This window comes from Physeter macrocephalus, chromosome 21 (assembly GCF_002837175.3).
Source record: "Physeter macrocephalus isolate SW-GA chromosome 21, ASM283717v5, whole genome shotgun sequence".
NCBI lineage: Eukaryota > Metazoa > Chordata > Mammalia > Artiodactyla > Physeteridae > Physeter > Physeter macrocephalus.
In genome coordinates this window covers 29,939,260-29,962,790 of record NC_041234.1, presented here as the reverse complement: position 1 = coordinate 29,962,790, position 23,531 = coordinate 29,939,260, and the positions used below count along the sequence as shown (strand labels likewise).

General features: G+C 40.4%; 1 protein-coding gene across 1 annotated transcript in view; it reads right to left on the bottom strand.

Annotated features, from left to right (window-relative positions):
* The window catches only part of SHROOM4 (shroom family member 4), a 211,783-nt gene that overhangs the window by 96,838 nt on the left and 91,414 nt on the right, over positions 1–23,531 (bottom strand). The window contains exon 2 of the mRNA XM_024116902.2: positions 7,164–7,315. Within this exon, the coding sequence (XP_023972670.1) occupies positions 7,164–7,315 (152 nt within the window). The remainder of the gene's footprint in view (positions 1–7,163; positions 7,316–23,531) is intronic.

Below are 23,531 nucleotides of genomic sequence, written 5' to 3'. Positions count from 1 at the left end.
GAGGGAGATGCAAGAGGGAAGAGATATGGGAACATATGTATATGTATTACTGATTCACTTTGTTATAAAGCAGAAACTAACACACCATTGTAAAGCAATTATACTCCAATAAAGATGTTAAAAAAATTCTGAGTCTTTCTGATGTGCCATAAGGTGTATTAGGTGCTGAGGACACAACAATGAATATGAAGCAGCCACTCCGCTCATGGTTCTTCTAGTCCAGGGGTCAGTACACTGTTTTCTGTAAAGGGCAAAATAATATTTTTTTGGCTTTTCAGTTGTGACAGTTTCTGTCACAACTACTGAATTGTCCCATCATAGTGTGAAAGCAGCTATAGACAATATGTAAATGAATAGGCATGGCTCTGTTCCAATAAAACTTTATTTATGGACACTGAAATTTGAGTTTCATATAATTTTCACATGTCATAAAATCATATTCTTTCTTTTCCCCAACCATTTAAAAATAAATTTAAACAACACTCTTAGTAGCAGGCCATCCTCAAAAAGGTGATGGGTTGGATTTATCCCATGGGCTGTAGTTGGCCAACTCCTGGTCTGGTGTAATGGGGAAGATAAACGTAGAAACAGATTATTTCAACACAATGTGATAAAACCTACTAGAGTTCTATGGGAGCCAGAGAAATTTCACCTAACTCAACCCAAGGCATCAAAGAAAGTACCCTAGAAACATCCCCAGAACTGAATCTTAAAAGTTAATATGAAGGCATTAACTAAGGAAAGAAATAGGAAAGTATGCTCCAATAGAAAGCAGAGAATGATCAGAGTCAGAGGTGACAAACAGCATGAAATTCTTGGGGAATGGTATTGCTCTAGCACAAAAGACAAGTGTCAGATGAAGTTGCAGGTATGGGTAGGGATGAAGATATACAATGTCTTATTTACCATGCCTCTGGGCAATGAAGGCCACTTACAAGTTTCCAGTAGGGGATTAATATAATTGAATCTGTATTTTAGATTTACTTTTGTGGCAACACCTTGGCAGACAGATCTGAGACAGCCAAGAGGCTGTCTGAAAGAGGCTACTGAAATAGTCCAGGGGAGAGATGATAAGGGCAATAGCGGTGAAAATGGAGGGAGGAGGGTAAATTCTGGAAGTGTCTAAGAGGTTAAATCAACATGGCTTAGTGAGGGAGAACAAGGAGTCAAAAATGACTCAGGTTTCTCACTTGGATGGCTAGATGGATGAAAGTACCACCAACTGCTATTGGAAAGGGAGAGAGTTTTATAAGCCAGATAATGAGTTCAGATTTACACACATTGCCTTTCAGTTTCTGCTGGGTTTTCCTGTAGAGATGTTTACCAGGCTGCTGTGCGTATGAGCTTTGGGGAGAGATCAGAACTAGAGATATAGTCGTGAGCACAGAATAGTGGAAAATGATATTTGAGGGCTTGATGATATTGAAGAGCAGCTGTAAAGAGAGTGGGGTATGTGAAAGCTAGAAGGAGGTAAGGTTGTTATCAGAGAGTTGAATTTAGTCTTTCTCAGCTGATTCCTGAGAATTAAGCCTGAAGCCCTCAAGACAGTGGTTCTCAAACTGTAAGCTTTACACCTGGAAAGATTGTTAAAACATATTGCTGAGTACCACCCTCAGAGTTTTGATTCAGTAGGTCTATGGTAATGCCCAATAATTTGCATTTCTAACAAGTTTCTAAGTGATGCTCACCAGTAAGAAATACAGTCCTGAAGAATCCACTGTATGTAATGAAATAACTTCTCTCTTCTGCATCTAGCACTCTCTTAGTTATGTGCTATCCTTGGGAAAATTGAGATAATGGTCACTCAACTTATTTTCTTTCTTCTGTGATTCAGATAAGGAACTCCAATGGAGAAAGACTGGAAGGTGTCAGGGTTCCATGATTGAGTCACCAGACTCTAGCCTAGGTTAGACATTCAATAAATATTTGTTGACTGAAAGGTTGGCACAGTCCATGGTACAGTCGGGGGAGTGAGCTGCTGATACAGAAGGGTTTATCTCTGAAGTTGAGATCAAGGACCCGCATAAGACTAAAGTTTGTGATTCTTTACAAGAACAATGAAATCTTTCAGTATGACAGCAGGAACTGGGGTAGAGAAGATGATGGTGAAGCAGGTGCCAAAGTATAAAACGGAAGTGGGAGAATGACCTGCAGGCTGATAGATGACATTGGTAAGGAAATGAAAATGATAAAGCCTGCTTGTTTGAATTTCAAAAGGGATTTTTGTGTGAGGGTAGAGGAATAATGGTTTAGAAGTTGTCTGTGGAAAGCATGTCTAAACCAGGGCATGTGTATATACTATCCATCAAATTGTGTCTTAATTTTATCATTACAACAGTGCCCTGAGACTTTACCCACGTGATAAAAAATAGCGTCTACACATTTTCTCTTTCTGGACAGTTTTGTAATTTCCAGCATAAACAACTTCTTTCTTTCATACATATTTCCTACTAAGGTCATTTCTAAGAATTGTATGTGTTTGGTTGCTGCTGTGAATGGGATATATTTCTCCTTATAGCTCCTCATTGGTTAATGTGGTCTAGTTTTAAATTAAATTTGTGCTTCTTTGACTTATCCTTTGAACTGGTTGTAACACTTTACAATTTCCTTACTAATGTTAAATAAAAATCTTTAACACGTTCATTTTTCTATCGCTATGAGTTAAGATTTTATCTTTTAAAAAATTATCTTTTAACATTTGCAATGAATTGTTATTGTCCAACATTACTGAAGTAGATTTGATAGAATTTCATTTATAGGTTTTCCAAGTTCAAAAATTGGATAGAATATTCTTTTTGGAGCAGTTTGTCAGGTGTTGGTATCAAAGTGATGCTACCTTCAAAACCAATGTGAATAACTCTTCAAGATGTTCAATTGTATAACATTGCTATAGAATTGAATTTTTCTATTCCTAGAAAGTTTGAAGGAACTCACTGATAAATACATCTGACCTTAAAGTATTTGTAGAAGTTTCTCTTTGATGATTGTTTTCAATGTTTCTACAATTACAGGTCCATTTAGTTTGCAACTTCTCAATAATGCTTGCCATTTAATATTTTATTAGATATTTTAAATTTCTCTGATATTTTCAAATTTATTAAGGTACAATTTAGTAGTATCCTATAATTTAAGAAACCTTTGTATTTGCTCTTAAATTTATCATTTAAATTTTATTTATAATTCATCATTGTTTTCTTGATTAAATTTGCTAGAGGCTTATCTACTTAATTCATCCCCCCATTAAAAAAACCCTACCCATCGGCTTCATATTATATTGGAGTCTTAGTCACATAATTTCATTCTTCATATTTAGTAATGAAATATTTAAGGCTATAAATTTACTCCTGAATATTGCTCTCAAAGATTTGATAAGTCGTGATCTCGTTTTTGTTATTTTTTATTAGTCTGACAGTGTTTCTTTGAGCTAATACTTGCATATAAATGTGTTCTGAAATATTCATGCAGTTGAAGACTTTTGTTTAAATTGTTTTCAAGTTTATAAAAGTTTTACATTATCATCAGGGAACAGAGAAAGTGTGTCTACTTGCAAGAGTTTGCAAAGGTTTTCTTTGTGGCATATCAATGATCATTTTTTAAAATGTTACCAGAATATTTGGAAAGATAGTGTATTCACTGTCTATAGAATATAATTTTTGACATTTATTAATTAGACCCTATGAATCATGGTTTTCAAACCTTTGAGGTATATATTTTAGGTCTACTTTATCTGATATAGTTAAATGATGCTAAAGTTTCCCATATAGACATTTATATAATTTTTCTTCTTTTATTGCAGGTTTTTTCTTTACATATTTAGATCTTTTTTTTTTCTCCAAGAATGGTTTCATGAATACAAATCCTTAATATAGTCTGTATCTTCTAACTCTTGGGACCAATGTGATTGTATGGTTATTGGTCCTGTTTTGTTTTCTTTTTTTCAAATAGATAAGTGACATGATTAGATGCCTATTTGGAGAATGGATTGATTGGAAGGAGGTGAGACTACAAGATTAGAAGCCAGTGAGAAGACTATTACAATGGTCCAGGTAAGAAATAATGAACAATTGGATTAAGACAAGGGCTACAGAGAGGTTTTTTAGCAAGTAGAATAATCAAGACTTGGAATAACTTGGATTGAAGTGGCTTGAGGCAAGTGAGAAGAGTTGAGGGCAACACCTAGATTTCTGACTTAGTTAACCATTATCTAAAGAGCAATATAGGAGGAAGAGCTGGGCTGGCTTTTCAGAATAAGTCATTTTCTGAAGTTCCTTCTTTATATTCATCCCCAAACACTCAAGCTCAGACCTAAAGCTCAGTGTTGAATCTTTGTCAGTTGATTGCTTTACTCAAACCAAAGACTTTCTACCTTAGTATAAAACACTAGGCTAAATATTAAATTTCATGGAGTCACATTTCTTTTATGTGCTGAGAGCTCTTTCATAAATTAGAAGAATAACTTGGACTAAGAAAGAAGGAATAAATGTCCTACACCATCCCCAGGGTAGTCCATAGGTGAAGGTTAAGTTTTCCACAAGAGGGCAGCATCACCTAATAAATTATGTCATTGAACGCCTCCTCCAATAGGGGTTGAGATGGGGAAGCCGAAAGGGTAGACAACGTAGGTTCTGGGAGCCATTGGACCTGCCACACCATGAAAACCAAAGGGCCCGACTATCTCCAAGGCCATAATTATAGCCACTCTTAAGTGACTGGTAGTGGCAGATGTCACCACAGCAGGGAGAAAGAAGACATGGAGCTCACCAAGGGAGGATGAGTGAGTGACACACCTGAACACTCTCATTCTTATGACTGGATCAGAAGCCAATACGGATCATGTCTACATTCCTTCTAAGTGCTGGTATCTCTGTATAACAGTATTTCTCAAGGGGCTTTATTTCCTGTCAGATCTTTTTCACCCCTAATGGTTTCCCAGCAAATCTTGTCTCTGAAGGTTAGGTTGCAAAGCACAATACAGTTTGATGATCTCCTTATTTCATAATGGTGGTTGGTTACTCCAATTATGCTTCTTTTATACCCTAGGGAAAGGAATGGGACTGAAATTCACTGAGAACCTATTATGTTAAAGGCATTTTACATAAATTGCCTCACTTAATCATCATCCTATTATATAGGAACTATTATTTCCCATGTGACAGAACCAGGAAGTAGCATACATGTGTCTACCTGATTCTAAAACAAAAACTTCTAAATTCACCAAGCTGCCCCTTTAAGAAGCCTTATTTAAAACCTAAATTATGACCTATCCAATACTGAGTCAGTGACAATGTGTCTATTGTATAAGACATTATTTAACATGTCACCTCTTACCTAGGTACATGGGCAGGCATGGCTTAGTCTTATGTAGCAGCAGGTAATATAATAAATCAATGGGATCCTGTATAACTTCACCCTTACTAACTCAAAATCTTTCCCCCTAAGTATTCTCTCCTCAGGATAAATCATTTGCATATAGAGCAGGAGAACAATGGAAAAATTAAAGATGGCTTCTGTGTTTCTGGCTTGGTTGACTAAGGGCATGGTGGTCCCAGTCACTGAGATAAGGAGCTTGCGAGGAGAAGAAGATGATGCATTAGGTTTTGAGCATGTTGTGTGTGAAATGCTTCTGAGACATCTAAGTATAAATGTCTAGTAGAAGTTGGTTATAGGGGTCTGGGGCGTAAGAGATCTAGTCATCCACATACAGATGATAATTGAAACTCGGGGACTGGGTGAGATTTTCCATGGTATATTGATGAAATTAGAAAGGGTAGAACTAGGGGAAACACCAACATTTAAGGGATGGGCAGAGGAAGAGCAGGTGGTAGAGGAACTTCATTTAAAAAAATGAACAGAGAGATAGAAAAAGAACAGGGAAATGGGGTATCTTGAAAGCAAGAAAGGAGAGTTTCACAAAGAAGGGTGTAATCCAGAGCAACAATGTCAAACGCCATATGCAAGTCATATATGATGAAGACTAGAAATAACCCATTGATTCTGACAACTAGGAGGTAATACATATATTTTGACAGAGTAGTTTCAGTGGACTTCTGGGGGTCAAATTCAGACTGCAGTGGGTGGAAAGCTAAACGGTAAGTGAAGGTAGGTGAAGTAGAAACAGTGAGTATAGACTTGCCTTTTGAGAGACTGGATATGAAAAGAAGAAGATGGGGCAGAAGCCAGAGGGGGAAGTATGATTACAGGAAGACACAAAATTTTTTCTAATAAAAATAATTAAGATGGAAAAACTTAGGCATGTGTATAGGATAAAGGAAACTAACAGAAAGGGAGAAGTATGAGCTCCAGGAGTAGAGAACAAAGATACAGCAGCAAAATGAAAGGGAGACCTATGGTAAGCTCACCTATAGGTGGATGCTTTGGCAGCAGTAGAATGACTGTCCTTATCTTCTAAATATGTCCTTATCTTCCTCCTGCTGTGCCACTCTACTTACCTAGAAAGCCTTTCCCCTCTTGATGGTTTCTTTGTCAAATTCTACCTGTCTTTTAGCTTAGATTCCACATCCTCTATGAAGTCTTACCCTAACGATCTCTTCTGAAGTGCTTTCTCTTTCTCTTGAACTCTAATAGCAATTTCTGTCTGAACAATTCATTTGACAATCACCCTTCACCCTGTGGAATCTCCTTTATGGCTTTCTTTAAAAAATGTATTGCTAATTAATTTGTCTTATGTGTGTCTTTCCTCCCCTGTTAGACTGTACACTCCTCAAGGGCAGGCTTCCTGTCTTAGAGTTTGCCACAGCCTCCAGAGTGCCTACCATGGCTGGGAGTAGGATCTCTTTAAATCTATGTGGTTCAGCAGTGGCAGCCTTTTATGAAGGAGGATACAGAAAAACACTGGGTTAGGTAGGCCCTTGGTGTGTATTGAGACATTTAGTTCTCTCAAAAGCAAATGAGGAGAGTGAGTCTTGCAGAGGTAAAATAAATGTATGCAAGATGACATGGGTAGTATGAGATAGTGCCAGGATTTGAACCAAAGGCCCTTTCTCTTATGCCATTCTGCTTCAGTTGTCTGCAAAATTATGTTCACATGAAACACCTCTTTCCTTGATATTGATAATCAGAGATATGCCTCTATTGAGGCTTTACTACCAACCAAGTGGTTTCAGCGGCCCCTGCACCTTATAGCAAATCTCCCTGTGCCTTACCTCCTGACAATCAGCTTGAGGATCCGGAAGGAGCCTTTGATGAGGATGAGGGCCTCTTGGCGGGAGCCATACAATGGAGTGCCATTGATATTCACCAGCTCATCACCAGTCCTCATCTTCTGGGACAAGGCTGCCTTGCCTCCATCTTCAATCTGTGTTGCAGAGGACAAAAAAGAAAGCAGATGGTGAGGCGATTCCTTCCCCAAAATTCTACTTCCTGGCTCCTCCCAACTTCTGAGCCACAAATAGTCCTGGGGGATGGCACCAAGATGCTCCAGGGAGCAGCTAAGAAGCTGATTATAGGCCATTATTTACTGAAGGCAAAGCTTGGGCAAGCCCTTGAGGAAGAAAACAACACAGACATAATGCAATCTTTGCCCCGGAGGAATCAACAGTCCATTTGGGGAGACAAGAGCTTCTAAATAAGAAAATGATGTTCGAAGGAACTCCACAGTGTGGGCATGGAATAGCAAATTGTGCACACAAATTAGAGCCAGAAGAACTAGGATTCAGCAAAATGACCTTTGGCAAGTCCTTCTCTCTTTGGGCAGGGTCTGAAGTCTGACAAACTTGAGTGTGAATCTTGGCTCTAGTACTTCCTAGCTCTGTGACCCCAAGCAAGTTACCTAACATCTCCATGTCTCAATGGCCCCATATGTGAAATACAGATAATAAGCATCCCTACCTCACAGGGTTGTTAGTATGCGAAGTATCTGGGAGCAAGGGGTTGACTCTGAAGACCTTGAAGGTGGCTTCCAGCTCAACCTTCTGTGAGTGGAATTGCAAATCCAAAAGATACAAAGTAACTGATCATTTATCTATATCTCTTCAACAAGTATGTTGTTGACAGTGGGCACTGACCAAATGCTGGGAACATGGGTGTTCACTGTTCCACCATAGCCTACAGAATTTCCATTGGTCAAGGGCAATCTTGGCAGGAATGTAGTCAGGCTGGGGCGTGGGCATTGAAAGCAAAGGAAGAAATAATAGCCACTAAGGTAGGCAAAAGCAAAGCAAAGCAGAATGTTCCCCCAAGGATCCTTACTTACGGCTACTTTTGTATGTGACATTTCTTCTACTACAAAGGTGAGTTCCACCTAGTGGAACATCAATTCCATCCATGGTGGTAGGAGTCATCTCATCCATCCATTAATCCATCCTCAAGTTTTTGGTTAATTTCTAGTATACAGGGGACAATGTGCTTAGTGCTAGAGATACAGAAATGAACAAAGTACACATAGCTCCCAGATTCAGGGGTGGGTTACCATCTAAAGTTCATATGTCCATGGAGATGGGCAGGTGAAAAAAGGTCCAACCCACTAATGGAATCAGGAAGAGGTGTTTGTTTGTTTCTCTCAGAAGCAAAAGAGTTGAGGATGATTAAACCATACAATTCTTAGGGAAAGGCAGGTTCTAAATGGCGCAACTAAGGGCTGGTCTTTGCTGCAGGTGTTTTTACATTTACTTCTACTCTTGTTCCAATCTTTCTTTCAGTCCTTTATAGCATCCCTCCAATCTATCCCCACTCCATGTAAGTTAGAATATTGCTGAGCTTTAGGTTGGCCAGCTCATGTGCAATTTGGCAGATGAGACCTCCTCAGTTCAGAAAAAAAATGTTAATTCAGGATTTTTAAAGTCCCATCAAATAAATTGAAATTCTGAGTTAAATCACAGACTGTTATTAAATTTATTGCTGCTAACCCAACAATTTTTTTAAATTAAACTTTGTCTGACAAATCATAGGTTAGCCAAGTGACACTGAATATATATACCTCTGTTCCAATACCTGGGCCACCACTAAAGACAAAACAAGCCAATATTGGTAAATGGGGAACAACTCTCAGCAAATTAAGTAGGATCACACTCTTATTTCCATTGTCATTATCATTATTACTTCACAGTCACTGCTGCCAAAAAAAAGAAAAAAGAAGAAGCAGCAAAGTGCTGTATTTGAATTTCAGAAGTTCTGTTTGAATGATTCATTCCTTTGGCATCCATGAAAGGCCCTCAGCATCAGGCAGGACTTTCAACAGGCATCATCAGCCATTTGAAAGGGCTTCCTTAGGCTAACAAAGAACCACAAACAAGAGTCTAACTAATGAACACTAATAGATTTTTCCTGTTGATGTACATTAGTCTTAATTCACTCTACCCATTTTTAAATTCATATAACTCAATTATCCATATTACTCTTAACCATAGCAAGTCTTTCCTTCAATATGTATTGATATTAAGTACCACCTCGGGTTAATTAAGCACTTTGTTACATCAATAAGATTTGTTTATTCTAGACCAGAAAATGAAAGAGGGGTACCTTTTAAACTAAAATGCTTAATTATGGCTGCAGCAAAAGATCAGGCACTTTGCATTCCCTACTGCCACTTTGTTTGCCACTATCTGAATCCTTGCAGGGACTCTTTCTTGGACTATAGTCTCAAGCCAATTGTCCATGCCCCTTTTTCTGTTCCATGCCCTTTCTCAGTCACCAGCAGCATCACCTTCAGAACATGAATAATAATAACTCCATTTTAGCACAAGTGTGAGGGTTCGCAGACAACAAACCAGGAAATTATGGCACCAAATCCCAAAGTACAGACAGGTCCAGATCAGGAAATGAAACTCCATTTGGTTGAAGAGCCCTTGGACTATACCCCAAACTAGCCCTTTCCCAAACCCAGGGCATTTACTGAGCTATACAACAGATTCCTTCTTATTCCTCCTAACTTTTGGACTCTTTTAAAAAGTAATGCTCATGGGTCTTCCTCCTCCCCCCTCCACCTCTAGATTCCTGGGATCCAACATGTCTTCCATTTATTGTTTGGCATCCTGACAGACAGTTCTCCAGGTCGGTGGCTCAACCACATATTTGTTTATATAGAAGATAAAGCAGCTGTTATTTTTCTAGCAAGGAAAAGGAATGAAAAGGAAAGGAAAGGGAAGGGAAGGGAGGGGAGGGGAGGGTAAAGGAAGAAGGAAGGGAGGGGAAACAATATGTATATTCTCCTATAAAAGATTTTGGTTTTCCCTTCCCACTGTGCCACTCGTAACTCTGGCTGGGGCACAGAAGAGGTGTGAATCAACAAACATGTTGAGAATAACATGTCCTTCTTGAGAGGGCTGTATAGCATCATTTGATGCTGTCCATTCAGTAAGGCTGGTCAACTTTCCAGCTCTTCCTGAATCAGCCCTTCAGGGTGGCTTTCTTGTTTCATTTGAAGTGTTGTGAATTCTCAGATTGGACCCAGACGCATTGGAATGTCAGTATAAACACACACCACAAAGCCCAATGTAAACGATGGTTAACTTATGTGTCATTTTGGATTATCCAAGTGATCGCTGGGCTAGCAGTGAGTGGTCCAAGTAATTGAAAATTGATTGCATAAAGGTCATATAGCCAAAAGCCAGCTGTTGTCTGGAAAGTTGGGAAGAGCTGATTGACCTTGGACAAGTCCCTTTCCCCTCTTTTGGCCTCTTTCACCCTTACTGGTAAAACGTGGGGTCTGACTAGACGGTCTCTGACGACCTGTGGAGCTCTGACATTCAGTGACCTGTGTACAGTTAGCAAAGTCATGCATTACCATTCTGCTGACACAGATAATCCCACTGTGCTTTGCCTTCACCTATGTTTCACTCCTTCTAAACTAATCAACATCCATCTCTCATTTCCCTGTGGTCTTTATCCATTGTTTCAGAGTGGTCCATCAAGGTTTGAACACTTATAAAAGCACAGTTGGGACACTGAGAGAAAGAGATTCCTGAAGCCCCATTTTGTGCTAATGAGCTGATGAATTGGAAATTTTTGATGGATCTTCTATGAAGCATGAAGTGCTCTAATAACTGTCAACAAAGTGACAAGTTGGCCGCTTGAGAGTAAAGGCAAAGGAAAATGGACTTAACAGTACTTACTGGCTTTCTAGTAGCTTTTATACTAAATAAAAGATACTAGCAGATACTTGCTTGGGTCTTTTGACTAAACTAGGAAATATGAGAAAGTGAAGGAAAGAAAAGTTAAGCCAGGTTTATCTTGGGGGAAAAATGCATCAGCAGGAGACATACCATCTGCAACAATAACCAGCAGGTATTGAATGCTTATTACAATAGCATAAGAGCAGTATTAAAAGTCAATGGCATGATTGTGAATACCTCTGCTTGCTACAAGAAATTTATTGGAAAAACTAGGCATTAACTGAAACTTTGTTGGCCAGTTCTAGGAGCTTCTGGCCAAATTACGCCACGGCGCATGTTCCGCAGGATGTTCCGGCATTCCACGGGTTCATCTGGTTGGCTGAATCCATAGATGCAAAATCCCATGCATGGGGGGGCCACCTGTAAGGTACTTGAGCTTCCATGGATTTTGGTATCCACGTGGGGGTCCTAGAACCAATCTCTCACGGATACCTAGGGACCACTGTACCTGCCCGTTCTCCTACCTCCACCAGCTTGTCCACTGTCTAAGAAGGCAAATAACATAGTTAATTGTATGAATTGATTTTTTTACTACATAAATGGAAAAGGTCCACCCAGAATACAATAGTTATATTGCTTTTTTAAAATAAGTATATCCTCTGAATGTCTTTTTATCACTTTTTGAAAGATTTTCAAGTTTTTAGTAACACTCCAGACACCAATTCAGCAATTTGGCCTTTTCTGGGGAATCAATAGAGAGAAAATGTAGAGATGGAGATAATCTGTCTTTGAGAAGTTTAACTATTAGGAAGTAGGATCATCAAATAATAAAGTCTGTGCTTATTCTGAAACTTAGTTTGACTTGAGCAGACCACAAGTTGGGGGCTGTTTCCGATCTGCCCTCTCTTACCCCATTGGAATCACTTAGAATCTGATCATGCTAGGAGAGATCAATCAGAGTGACCTGGGCAAGGGAGATCCAGGCTTTGAAACCTCTGCGATCTCTTTGCCATGACTTTCAATGGTCTGATCCCAGGTTGCAGACAAACTGCCTGCCCTAACTTGTTTCTTTTAGCAACTTTCTCCCTTCAAAATCCCTCCCCAATTCCAAAGTAGTCTAGATTTGAAAAATAAGAAACTGCTGTTCCTAATTTCATCTTCCCTACCTTACCCCAGCTTCCCAAAAGGCAAAACAGAAAACAAAAACCTCTCTCAAATAAATGAGAATTCAAAAACATCACCCAATTAAAAAGATGTAAGTAGGCATGGTTCTAAGTAATAAGTCCTATATGGAACTAGACTGAGGAGGTGGACACCAAAGGAAAAGATATTCTTTACCTTACCAGCTAAGAATCCTACAAGGGCCTGCCCCAGAATGTTCAGTTCTGTGGATCACGCCCATCGGCTCTCTTGACCTTGGACCAAGGGAGCTATGCTGTGCCCCACAGTATGACCTATCCTCACAGATAGCTCCTTCCTCCCCAGCTGCTTAATTACCATCTAGTTTACTAATCCTCACAAGGAAAGCTCTCTAAGCTCCAAATCATTAAATTTCCCCGGGGATTACCCCAAGTCAAATTCTAAGTATCTTTGCCAAAAAGTCAGTCCAGAGCCAAGCTCAGCTCTAGGAACTTGGTAATGAGAAAAGGGATAGGGAGTCAAGAGCACTGTACCCTACATCAGTGACCAAAAGCAAGTCTGTCTTTGCTCCTACCAAGTCAGATCAGTCTTGCTGTCTCTGTAAGTCAGGCAAGGGAGAACAAACATCACTGTGCAAGAGCAAACTCAGAGTTTCTTACATTATCAGCAAATATGCTCATTGGGGTCCTCTTCACACTTTGTCAACTCTAGCCATTTGTTAACACTGAAGTCTTTTGCTGACATTAATGTTATCAGTGTTTGTCAAAAATGTTATTTAGCCTTTGGTGGTTTAGAACAGTAGTCTCCAGGGTGGATTTATATATCCCAGGCGATGCACAAATGATCTACTGGAAAGGGTGATAATGGAAGTTCTGTTTATATTTATCTAATTTTTTAAAAACCAAGCTTTATTAGTATTTAATATTGGTGGTGGTAGATTGTATCATCCATAAATAAAATTATGTATATTGGGGACACATGCTCAAAACATTTTTACTGATATAAATTTTTACTAAAAAATTTTTGGCCAGATCATAGACTTCAATGAGAGGGCTAAAACCATAAAGCTTTCAGAAGAAAACATAGGAGAATATCTTTATGACCTTCAGATGGGCAAAGTTTTATAGGCAGGATACAAAAAGCAATAATCATAAAAGATATAGTGTTATACTGGAGTTCATCAAATTAAAAAAAAGTTCATTTAAAATGTCACTGAAAAAGTGAAAAGCCAAGCCACAGATTGGAAACGTATTCATAATACGTATATCTGACAAAGGACTTACATTCAGAATATAAAAAGAAATACAAATCAATTAGAAAAACACAACCAATTGGCAAAAGACTTGAACAGGAACTTCACTAAAAAGGTATGTACAGCAATATGAACTCCACATTTCTGGTGGGAGTGTAAAATTGTACAACCACTTTGGAAATCTGTGTACCTAATCTAGCACCTAGAAATTCCACACCTAAGTATCCCCAAGAGAAAGTAGCATATGTGTCCACAAAAAAAAGGACATGATTATTCATAGCAGCTTTATTCACAATAGACAAAAAAATAGGAATAATCCATCAAGACATACCTACACACAAAGTAGCACACTTCATAACAATAAAGAAAGAACAAACTACTGATACATCCAACGAAATGGATGCCTATCAAAATATTACACTGAGTGAAAGAGACCAGACTAAAACAATACATACTGTATGATTCCATTTTATTTAAAGGACAAGAACAGACAAAACTCATCTATGGTGATAAAACTCAGACTAGTAGTTACCTTGAAAGGGTGTACTGACTGTGAAGGCACATGAGCATAACTTTCAGGGGTGCTGGAAATGTTTTACATGTCAATCTGGGAACTGATTACATGGAAATATACACATCTAAAAATTCACTGAGATATGTGTTTTTTATATATATGTATAAAAATATATATATATAAAATTTATTCCTTAATTTAAGAAAGAATTTTAAAAATTAAGAACTCTACACTATACAGATATACAGATTATATTTCTGAGGTAGGGCCCAAGGATTGGACACTATTTTCACATACTCATAGCTTTAATCAAGGCAAAAACATCTCACTTAAAGGGTAAATCTTTACAATAGGCCTATAATTTACGAATTTGCCCATTGTTCCTCTGGGCTTTGAGACAGTATTCATCTGCTCTTCTTCCCACACCCACCCTTCCAATAAGGTGGATGATTTCCGTAGGAAATGAAAACGAAGACAAACATTTTGTTTTCCTTACCTGCCAACTGGTAAAGATGAAAAGTGTTTTTTAAAATCACCAGCCAGTTTCTATCTTGACATATCATAAAACCGGAATCAATCCCTTATCTAATCTTGGAGCCATCCACTTCTGTTCCTCCTGTCTCTCCCAGATACTTCTCTTTGTCATGGTCCCTAGGGTTCCTTCTACCCACTCTGAGAAGCAGAACTTTAGGTCAGGCCATTGTCACAGAGGCAACGATCTCTTCTTCAGGTATCATTACTGCCTCCTACTGGATTACCTATGCTTCTTAGCTGTCTAATAAGCTATGAATTTCAGTGGTACAAGTGAGCAAAGAAACTTGCAAAGCTGATGTGGTAGAGAGAGTTCAGGGAGGACCGGGGTGGAAGAAACTTGACAAAAGGATATGGTAGCATGTTAAGGACTTTGCTCCTGACTTCTAGAAGCAGTTACCAGCAAGAGTTCACTGTATACAACCATGATATAAGCTCCCTTGCATAGGGTTAAAACAGTCTGAAACAAACCAGAAAGTCCATGATGCCACCAAGCATTAAAAGAGTATAGTATGCAGATCTAGTGGCTGAGCCCAGGGGGCTGAAAAGACAAAACAGTCTTTTATATACCACCTAATATAAAAACACTGTAAATAGGACACATTAACCTATTGGCATTTATGAACTGTGCATGAATGCTTGTAAGAAATGCCCAAATTAAAAATAAAAGTGGGTGTTACTTTTATCACCAGATTACTACACAGAGACGGAAATTATTCTTCTTGGATTAATATAATCTTTCTTTCTCTAGTACCAACCTATTTTTGATGTAAAAACTATTCTTCAAGTTGATCAAAAGTGTCTTTTAACTTTCCAGCTGAATGTGAATGGGTTAGATACAGCCTTCCAGCCCAACAGAATGTGATTAACTATCTGGAATCTGAACCATCCCATAGCCAAGTTCACTCAATAACTCATTTCTGGTTCCCTGAAGCCATTTATTTATAACCCATTATGCAAAAAGCTAAAGACAGTTTCTAAAGAGTGTACATACCCCACATTAGTCATTTCTGACTAGAAAAAGACCAAAGGACTAACACCCTTCAGAGAAGGGACAAAAGGCTGCCTCTGGAAACCACTAGGCCAGCTCTACCGCCTGGACTTGTCCAGCTTCCTAGGCACCTGTGTGCCCTCTACCAGACATGGACCAAGGGGTTGCGGCGGGGGGGCTGGGGGGGGCTTGCTTCCTACTGCCCACAGCTGGGCCCTGCATTCTGCTCCCAGAACATTGTTTGTCTCTGCCCAGGTCCCCTTCCCCCAGCAGTGATTTGAATCTTTGGTCTTCACTTAGCCCTTGGAACAGTATTAGATAAAGAGGGGGGAAAAGAGGCATTTAATTTCCTCTCATCCTTCTGCATAACTGCTACCAAAGCAAACAACTCCCACAGAAATAACCTACCAAGGTATATATACATGTTGCAAAGGGAATAACAATACCATTCCTTACTGACCCTAGGACAGATCCAATTTTAAATTAAACCGGCACACTTGCCGCTGCTTTCACATAGTGCTGCAAATCTGGGAACAAGTAAGCCATCATACTGTTGTGTTCCAAGCTACTGTCCTGTTCACGTGGTGGCTGAGAAGTGACATACCATCTCTTTTCCGCTCAGTGAGATGCGTCAATAACAGAAAACAAAACTGAGTTTCCACAAATGAAAAAACCTAAAGGGAGAGAAAATGTACTCAATTGTTCGTGTGTTAGTGTTGGATAGGGACTCTTACATCAGAGCGCATTTCCCTTTGCAATGCCAGGATTTGTTGGGGAAGAAAATAAGGAGGAAATGATGGGCATTCGAGTTCAAGGTCTGAGGAATCAATAAGGGTAAAGCAGTACAAAAGCCTTTCTCCTGATTAGCAGGTTTGCTTTTCAGGTTAAGGCTCGATGAAAAGAAAGAACCAAACTTTTGCCTCCTGCCCTACTCACTCCCCCACTTAAGATTTTAAACACAAAGGCAGAGCCCTGCCCCTTCCCCTATAATGGTTGACCCTTCTGACAGTGGACTCCACAAACCTAGGCACTGAGGGTGTTTCTCATAGCTAAGGTTGCTCTGGTGCTTTTCCTCCTCCCTCCAAACTTTCTCCAGCCCTCCCTAACCATTTCCCCTGTGTACACACTCACTCTTCCACCCCCACATCTCTCTCCCATAAGAATTTGAGCTTTCATTCTCTGTTTTAACCCCCACATCCACCCCCCTCCGCCAGTGCCTCTTCCTGGGTTTCTTATGGGTAAATATCAAGCAGCCCTATCATTAACATCTGGCACTTATGTTTACTAATTGAATCAGAGAGACCAAGGAATGATTCTTACAGTGTAAATAGCAGCAGATTAGAAGCCCTACACAATCTGGCTATGTCTGCCTTTCTGGTCTCATTTCCTACATGTACTGCAGTCATACCAAACTTTCTGTTCTTCAGAGAGGTCAAGCCAATCCTCACCTCAGGACCTTTGCACTTGCTGTTCTCTCGGTTGAGAACATTCTTTTTTAGATCTTTATGTAGCTCCTTTCATCATTCAGTTATCAGCTCAAATGCCACCTCCTCAGAGAGGCCTTTCCTGACCACCAATATCAAGTAGATTCCTTCTTTGTTTCCCCCACCCCAATCCCCATCATTCTCCATCACATTACCTTGTTTTATTTTCTTCACAGAATTTATCATTTTGCATTATTTTATTTATTCCTATATGTGTTTACTTTCTGTCAGGATACTTGCATTATAGTGGGAGAGATAGTCAGACAATGTCTTTTTACAGTTCTATCACTGGACCTAGGAAAACAAACATCTGTATTGAGTACCTAGTATTTGCTCAATAACTCTGTTGAAATTAGAATTAGAAGGGACCTCAGGATATCGCCCCATTCATTTGCCTGATTCTGGACAAGTAACATTATTTTCACTTTTCCGATCATGTAACTGAGGTTCAGGGATGTTACGTGACTTGCCCAAGATAGAGAATCTGTTAGGCTTCAGATATTTTCTTCTGCCAGGTTGTGACAAAGCAGTTTTGTTCTCCATGGGTATATTGCTATTCATGATCCTTAACTAGAAACGCAAAGAGTTCTGGTTAAAGAGGCACTGTAGGTTTCCAAGCCTTTTAAAAAGCATTGTTATTATTGGCTCAGAATTATTATCCTTTGAGCTAAACATCTCCTCTTTTTTTTAATAGATATTTATTGGAGTATAATTGCTTCACAATACTGTGTTAGTTTCTGTTGTACACCAAAGTGAATCAGTCATATGCATACATATGTCCCCACATCCCCTCCCTCTTGAGCCTCCCTCGCATCCTCCCTATCCCACCCCTCTGGGTCATTGCAAAGCGCGGAGCGGATCTCCCTGTGCTATGCTACTGCTTCCCACTAGCTATCTATTTTACATTCGGTAGTGTATATATGTCGATGCTACTCTCACTTCGCCCCAGCTTCCCCCTCCCACCCCGTGTCCTCAAGTCCATTCTCTATGCCTACATCTTTATTCTTGTCCTGCAATAGGTTCATCAGTACCATCTCCTCTTCTTGGTGAGTGCCCAGAGGTGAATGCTAGACTCTTACTTTGGTGGGAGGAATGAAACTTTTAAGTAAATTTAGGTGCATGGCAACAATACCTTGTATCCATATATGATTCTGCTTAGTTTGTAACATTCCCAGCCTTAGGAAGTTAATTTAAAACACACACAAGCCCTCACAAACAGACATGAACACTGAGATTTAACTGCTCTCAGCATCTGGGAATTCAAAGTAACATCTATTCCACCTTCCTGTGTACAGAAATTACAACAGGCTCTTTCAGTCTACCATCCCTGGAAATTTTAAGAGCAAATCCAGACGATGTGGGCATAAACCAAATTCTAATTTGATTTAGTGCTTAGTTAACCAATTCCCTCAGACCCCTAAAAAGGTGTGTGCATGGGACCCTCACCAATGTTTGAATGTAAGTTAGCCCTGACCCAATTTCATGTGACTATAGTTCCCTCCTTAAAGGCCATTCGTTCAGTGTTTAACTAAGTGTGATTTAGTGTTTATACTTTTGTGAGGTTTTTCATATAAACATATTCACAAGTCTGAAAAAAATCCTTTGTGAAGCCAGGATTCTTGATTTGGGTCTTAGAAAATATGGCCATCATGATATGACTTTTAAAAAGTTTAAATATCTGTAGTATGCATTCAGCACTAATGGATAATAAGTGATAGGGAAGTTTTGTCAGGTCTGATTCAGATTACCTGTGGCTGCTGTGAATTATATGGAATTACAAAGAGTTTAATGGTTCTCTGGCAATTTGCCTTGGCTCAGCGCCAAGGCAGCTAATGCTTCAATCAAGCTGTTCTCTCCACCCCCACCCCAAGACAATTTCTGTTCCTAAGTCTTTAGTGTATCTGTGATGAAGCCTTCAATGACACCCTCATACAAATGCCAACTTCTTTTCTTTTTTTTCTCTGTCACTTTCTCTTCCTTCTTTATGGCTGGGTATATTAACTGCTCCTATAGCTTTGCTGAGACAAACTGCCTGGCTAGCATTTATGAAAAGGAGAGCTTTTAAGGTTTTATTAAAAAGGAGGAGCCAAGAGTGAGAAGATGAGAACAGGACAAGTATCAGTTGGCCCTATGCTTTTCCTGTGCAGCGCCATCAGCTAGATCTATTTCATTCTGATCAGCAGAGGCCCTGAACCCAACCTACAGTGTGACCTAAAACAGCACATGAACAGCTCAGTAATGCATCCCACCGAAGGCATGTAACCCCCCTGACAAAGAGAGTCGTTTCATGTGGGAAGTTACCCTCCTCTCTTTAAGAACCAAACTGGCCCTGAGGCTGGGATTCTGCCACAGATCTGGCATCACTTTCACAGAGTTGGTGCAGTGGACAAAGGCCAAGTACACCAACAGAGGCCAGACAAGTCCTCCGCAAACTTGCAAAAAAAGGCATGTCCAACTCTGAGGTGCAATCATCCGGTAGATAGCAAACATTCCAGATCCAATCTCTCACAGATCCCTGTTCACCTCTGTCCCCCCAGCCTCTCCTAAACCTCACGTGGAGCTTCGGCACTAGCACCTCCTGCTCTTTGGCTAATGTGATTCCTAGACCCTTTGCCCAACTGATTCCAAAGTCACATTTACTGGCCATACTAAGGAGAAAGCTTATTTTAAGAGACTAGCTGCCATAGAACCAGCAGGAGGGAAGGGCAGAAACCACAGGATTCCTACTCTGTGCTGATTGCCACTAACTCATTTCAGCTGCTAAGGGGAGGCCCTGTTGGGGGAGCTGGGAGAGGAAATGGGTTCCATGTACAGTCCACTTTAAATTGTTCACAATTGTGTGCTCGAAAATAGTCTCTACTAAACATTTAGCATGGCCATTAGCACAAGCCATAAAGCTTTAGGCTTTGCTGCACTGTTGGTCCAAACTGCCTAAGCTGCTTCCCCATGGCAAAGATGATTAAATGGTTGGCAAGTCAGATACATGCAGGAAGGATAAAGGAGCTCCAAGGATGGTTAAACCTGGGCCCAGGAAGGATGGTTTAATGACTTTTAAGCCATAAAGAATGTAGAGGGTGAGGACCAGCTGTTCTCAATTTTGACTGAAAGCAGAACAAGGGGAAAGAAATTGAAATCACAACGAGAGGGACTGATGTTAGCAAGAAGGAAGAACTTCCTGCCAGAGAAAGTAGGTAAATATTAGACTGAGTGGTTGGTCAATGAAGGAGGTGGAATTTCCTTCTTTGGAGTGGCTCTTCTGTCTGGGCTATTTCTGTGTGGTCCTTCCAGAGGGTGGGGGAAGGAGGAGAGAGAGGCAGCCGGAGGTCCAATTCAGTCCCTCTCAGCACTCAGAATCTCATATTCATAACATTCAAGGATCTGTAACAGGGATCACTGAGAGACGCTTGTCAAAAAAGGAGCAACAAGCAGCTTGTTGCTGATCTCAGATGTTTAGATTTACCCCAATGCTTTAGCCCTTTCTATGAGCCAAGCTTTATGCCCTGGCCGCCACAATCTCAAGAAAGAAGGGGAAGACTTGCTTTTGGCTCCCCAGGGCACCTAAGCCATGCATATGGGAACAATATTTTTTGAACCCAAAGCGGGACATGGTCTGCCAATTATATTTATGGGGACAAGAGGATAGAATATGTGAAATCAGAGCTGTCCTAGGAAATATGGTACGTATGGTCTCCATAGCCACATATTATCTCTTTATAAGGGTCCCAACACAGGAGGGAGTGAAAAATGTGCCATGTGGTTTAAGGCCTGGGTTCTTTCCTTGTCTGCAGCAAGATCAGTTAGGAGTGTGAAAAAGCCAGGGTCATAATAAGCCCAGTACAAACTGAAATCCCTGCTGTGGAGGTTGGAGAAAGAAGTAGTGTGTATGTCTTCTCCAGTATCCCCTGCCAACTCTAAAACTTAGTAGGAACAGGCACACCCTATATGGTAGTGTAGTGTAGGGTGTGCCTGTTCCTATTTATTGTGTCCAACTATAAACAATACCATAAGGTTATAGAGGGGAAAAATGCAGTCTTGTACAAGAGATCCTATTCATTCATTCATTCAAGCAGTGGTCCTCAAAGTGTGGTCCCTGAACCAGCAGCGGCAGGGTCTCTTGGGAGCTTGTTAAAAATGCCAATTTTCCAAACCCACCGTAGGTGTACTGAATAATGAACTCTGAGGGTGGGCCCCAGCCATTTATGTGTCAATCCCTCAGGGTGTTTCTGATAAACTCTAAATTGTGAAAATTCCTGGATCAGAAGTCCTAGTGGTGATGACCCCATTGCCCACCAGCAACAGTACCATTAACCAAAAGGACCAAAGCCACAGGCATGTGTGGTAGGCCCATCAATATCTATGCCAATTCAGCCTAAATGCCTTTCACAATCCCCAGATCATAGAATAGCCTGACTCTTACTACATACCAAATTACTCAAAGCCTGGGTTTCAAGGAGGTAACCCTGCTTATCTGTTCCAATAGGTCTCTTTCAAATAGGGCAAAGGACCTTTGGGTTTCTCATTTAGATCCTACTCAGGCACACACACTCCTTTGGGTGTTCTATGTATATTTCAACTCTTAGCCCTGATCTGAGTGTCAATGAACTGACTAGAGTTCACTTTGACTTCCTTGCCGGGAACGTTTTATCTTTAGCAGCATTACTTTTACTTTTAAAAAAATACAGATGAAAGAGTCCCTGGTGAAAAGAGCAGGCCCTTATACATTACTGACATTGAATTACAATAAAATAAAACAAATTATTCATTGTTTCACTTCAGTTTTAACTGATAAAGTTAATTGCCATAATCAACGGGCAACCTTTCACAAATGTTTGCTTAAAAGGAGAAGAAGTGCTTCCGGGTGAAATGTATCAAAGTGAAGGGACGTGAGGACAAAATCCTGTTAAGTGCCACCTGGTTCACTCCCAGAACATCAGTCAATGGAGGAAAAGCAATCTCAACACACCCTCCCAGTTAGAATCACTGACGTCTGCCTTTCAGTGGAGTTGCTGGTTCAGTTAAGGAAGCTGTACAGCACAATTAAAAGCAACATATGTGAAGAAAATTTGTGTTGATGATAACGTTCTATATATTGATAGGGGTTTGGGATACACAGGTGCAAAGTGTGTCAAAACTCACCCAATGGTACACTGGAGATTTGTATATCTCATTGTATGTAAAAGTTACCTCAAAAGAAAAAAAGAAGAGATTGGTTCAAGATGGCAGAGTAGAAGGACGTGTGCTAACTCCCTCTTGGGAGAGCACTGGGATCACAACTAACTGCTGAACAATCATTGACAGGAAGACACTGGAACTCACCAAAAAAGATACCCCACATCCAAAGACAAAGGAGAAGCTGCAATAAGATGGTAGGAGGGGTGCAATCACAATAAAATCAAGTCCCATAACCACTGGGTGGGTGACTCACAATCTGGAGAACAATTATACCACAGAAGTCCACCCACTGGAGTGAGGGTCCTGAGCCCCACATCAGGCTTCCGAACCTGGGAGTCCAGCAATGGGAGGAGGAATTCCCAGAGAATCAGACTTTGAAGCATAGCAGGATTTGACTGCAGGACTTTGACAGGACTGGGGGAAAAAGAGACTCCACTCTTGGAGGCCACACACAAAGTAATGTGCACATCAGGACCCAGGGGAAGGAGCAGCGACCCCATAGGAGACTAAACCAGACCTACCTGCTAGTGTTGGAGGGTCTCCTGCAGAGGCAGGGGTGGCTGTGGCTCACCGTGAGTACAAGGACACTGGCAGCAGAAGTTCTGGGAAGTACTCCTTGGCGTGAGCCCTTCCAGAGTCTGTCATTAGCCCCACCAAAGAGCCGGGTAGGCTCCAGTGTTGGGTCCCCTCAGGCCAAACAACCAACAGGGAGGGAACCCAAGCACACCCATCAGCAGACAAGCAGATTAAAGTTTTACTGAGCTCTGCCCACCAGAGCAACACCCAGCTCTACCCACCACCACCAGTCCCACCCATCAGGAAACATGCACAAGCCTCTTAGATAGCCTCATCCACCAGAGGGCAGACAGCAGAAGAAAGAAGAACTATAGTCCTGCAGCCTGTGGAACAAAAACAACATTCACAGAAAGACAGGAAACATGAAAAGGCAGAGGGCTATGTACCAGATGAAAGAACAAGATTTAACCCCAAAAAACAACTAAATGAAGTGGAGATAGGCAACCTTCCAGAAAAAGAATTCAGAATAATGATAGTGAAGATGATGCAGGACCTCGGAAGAAGAACAGAGGCAAAGATCAAGAAGATGCAAGAAATGTTTAACAAAGACCTAAACGAATTAAAGAACAAACACCTAGAAGGAATAAAGAACAAACAAACAGAGATGAACAGTACAATAACTGAAATGAAAAATACACTAGAAGGAATCAATAGCAGAATAACTGAGGCAGAAGAATGGATAAGTGACCTGGAAGACAGAATGGTGGAATTCACTGCTGCGGAACAGAATAAAGAAAAAAGAATAAAAAGAAATGAAGACAGCCTAAGAGACCTCTGGGACAACATTAAATGCAACAACATT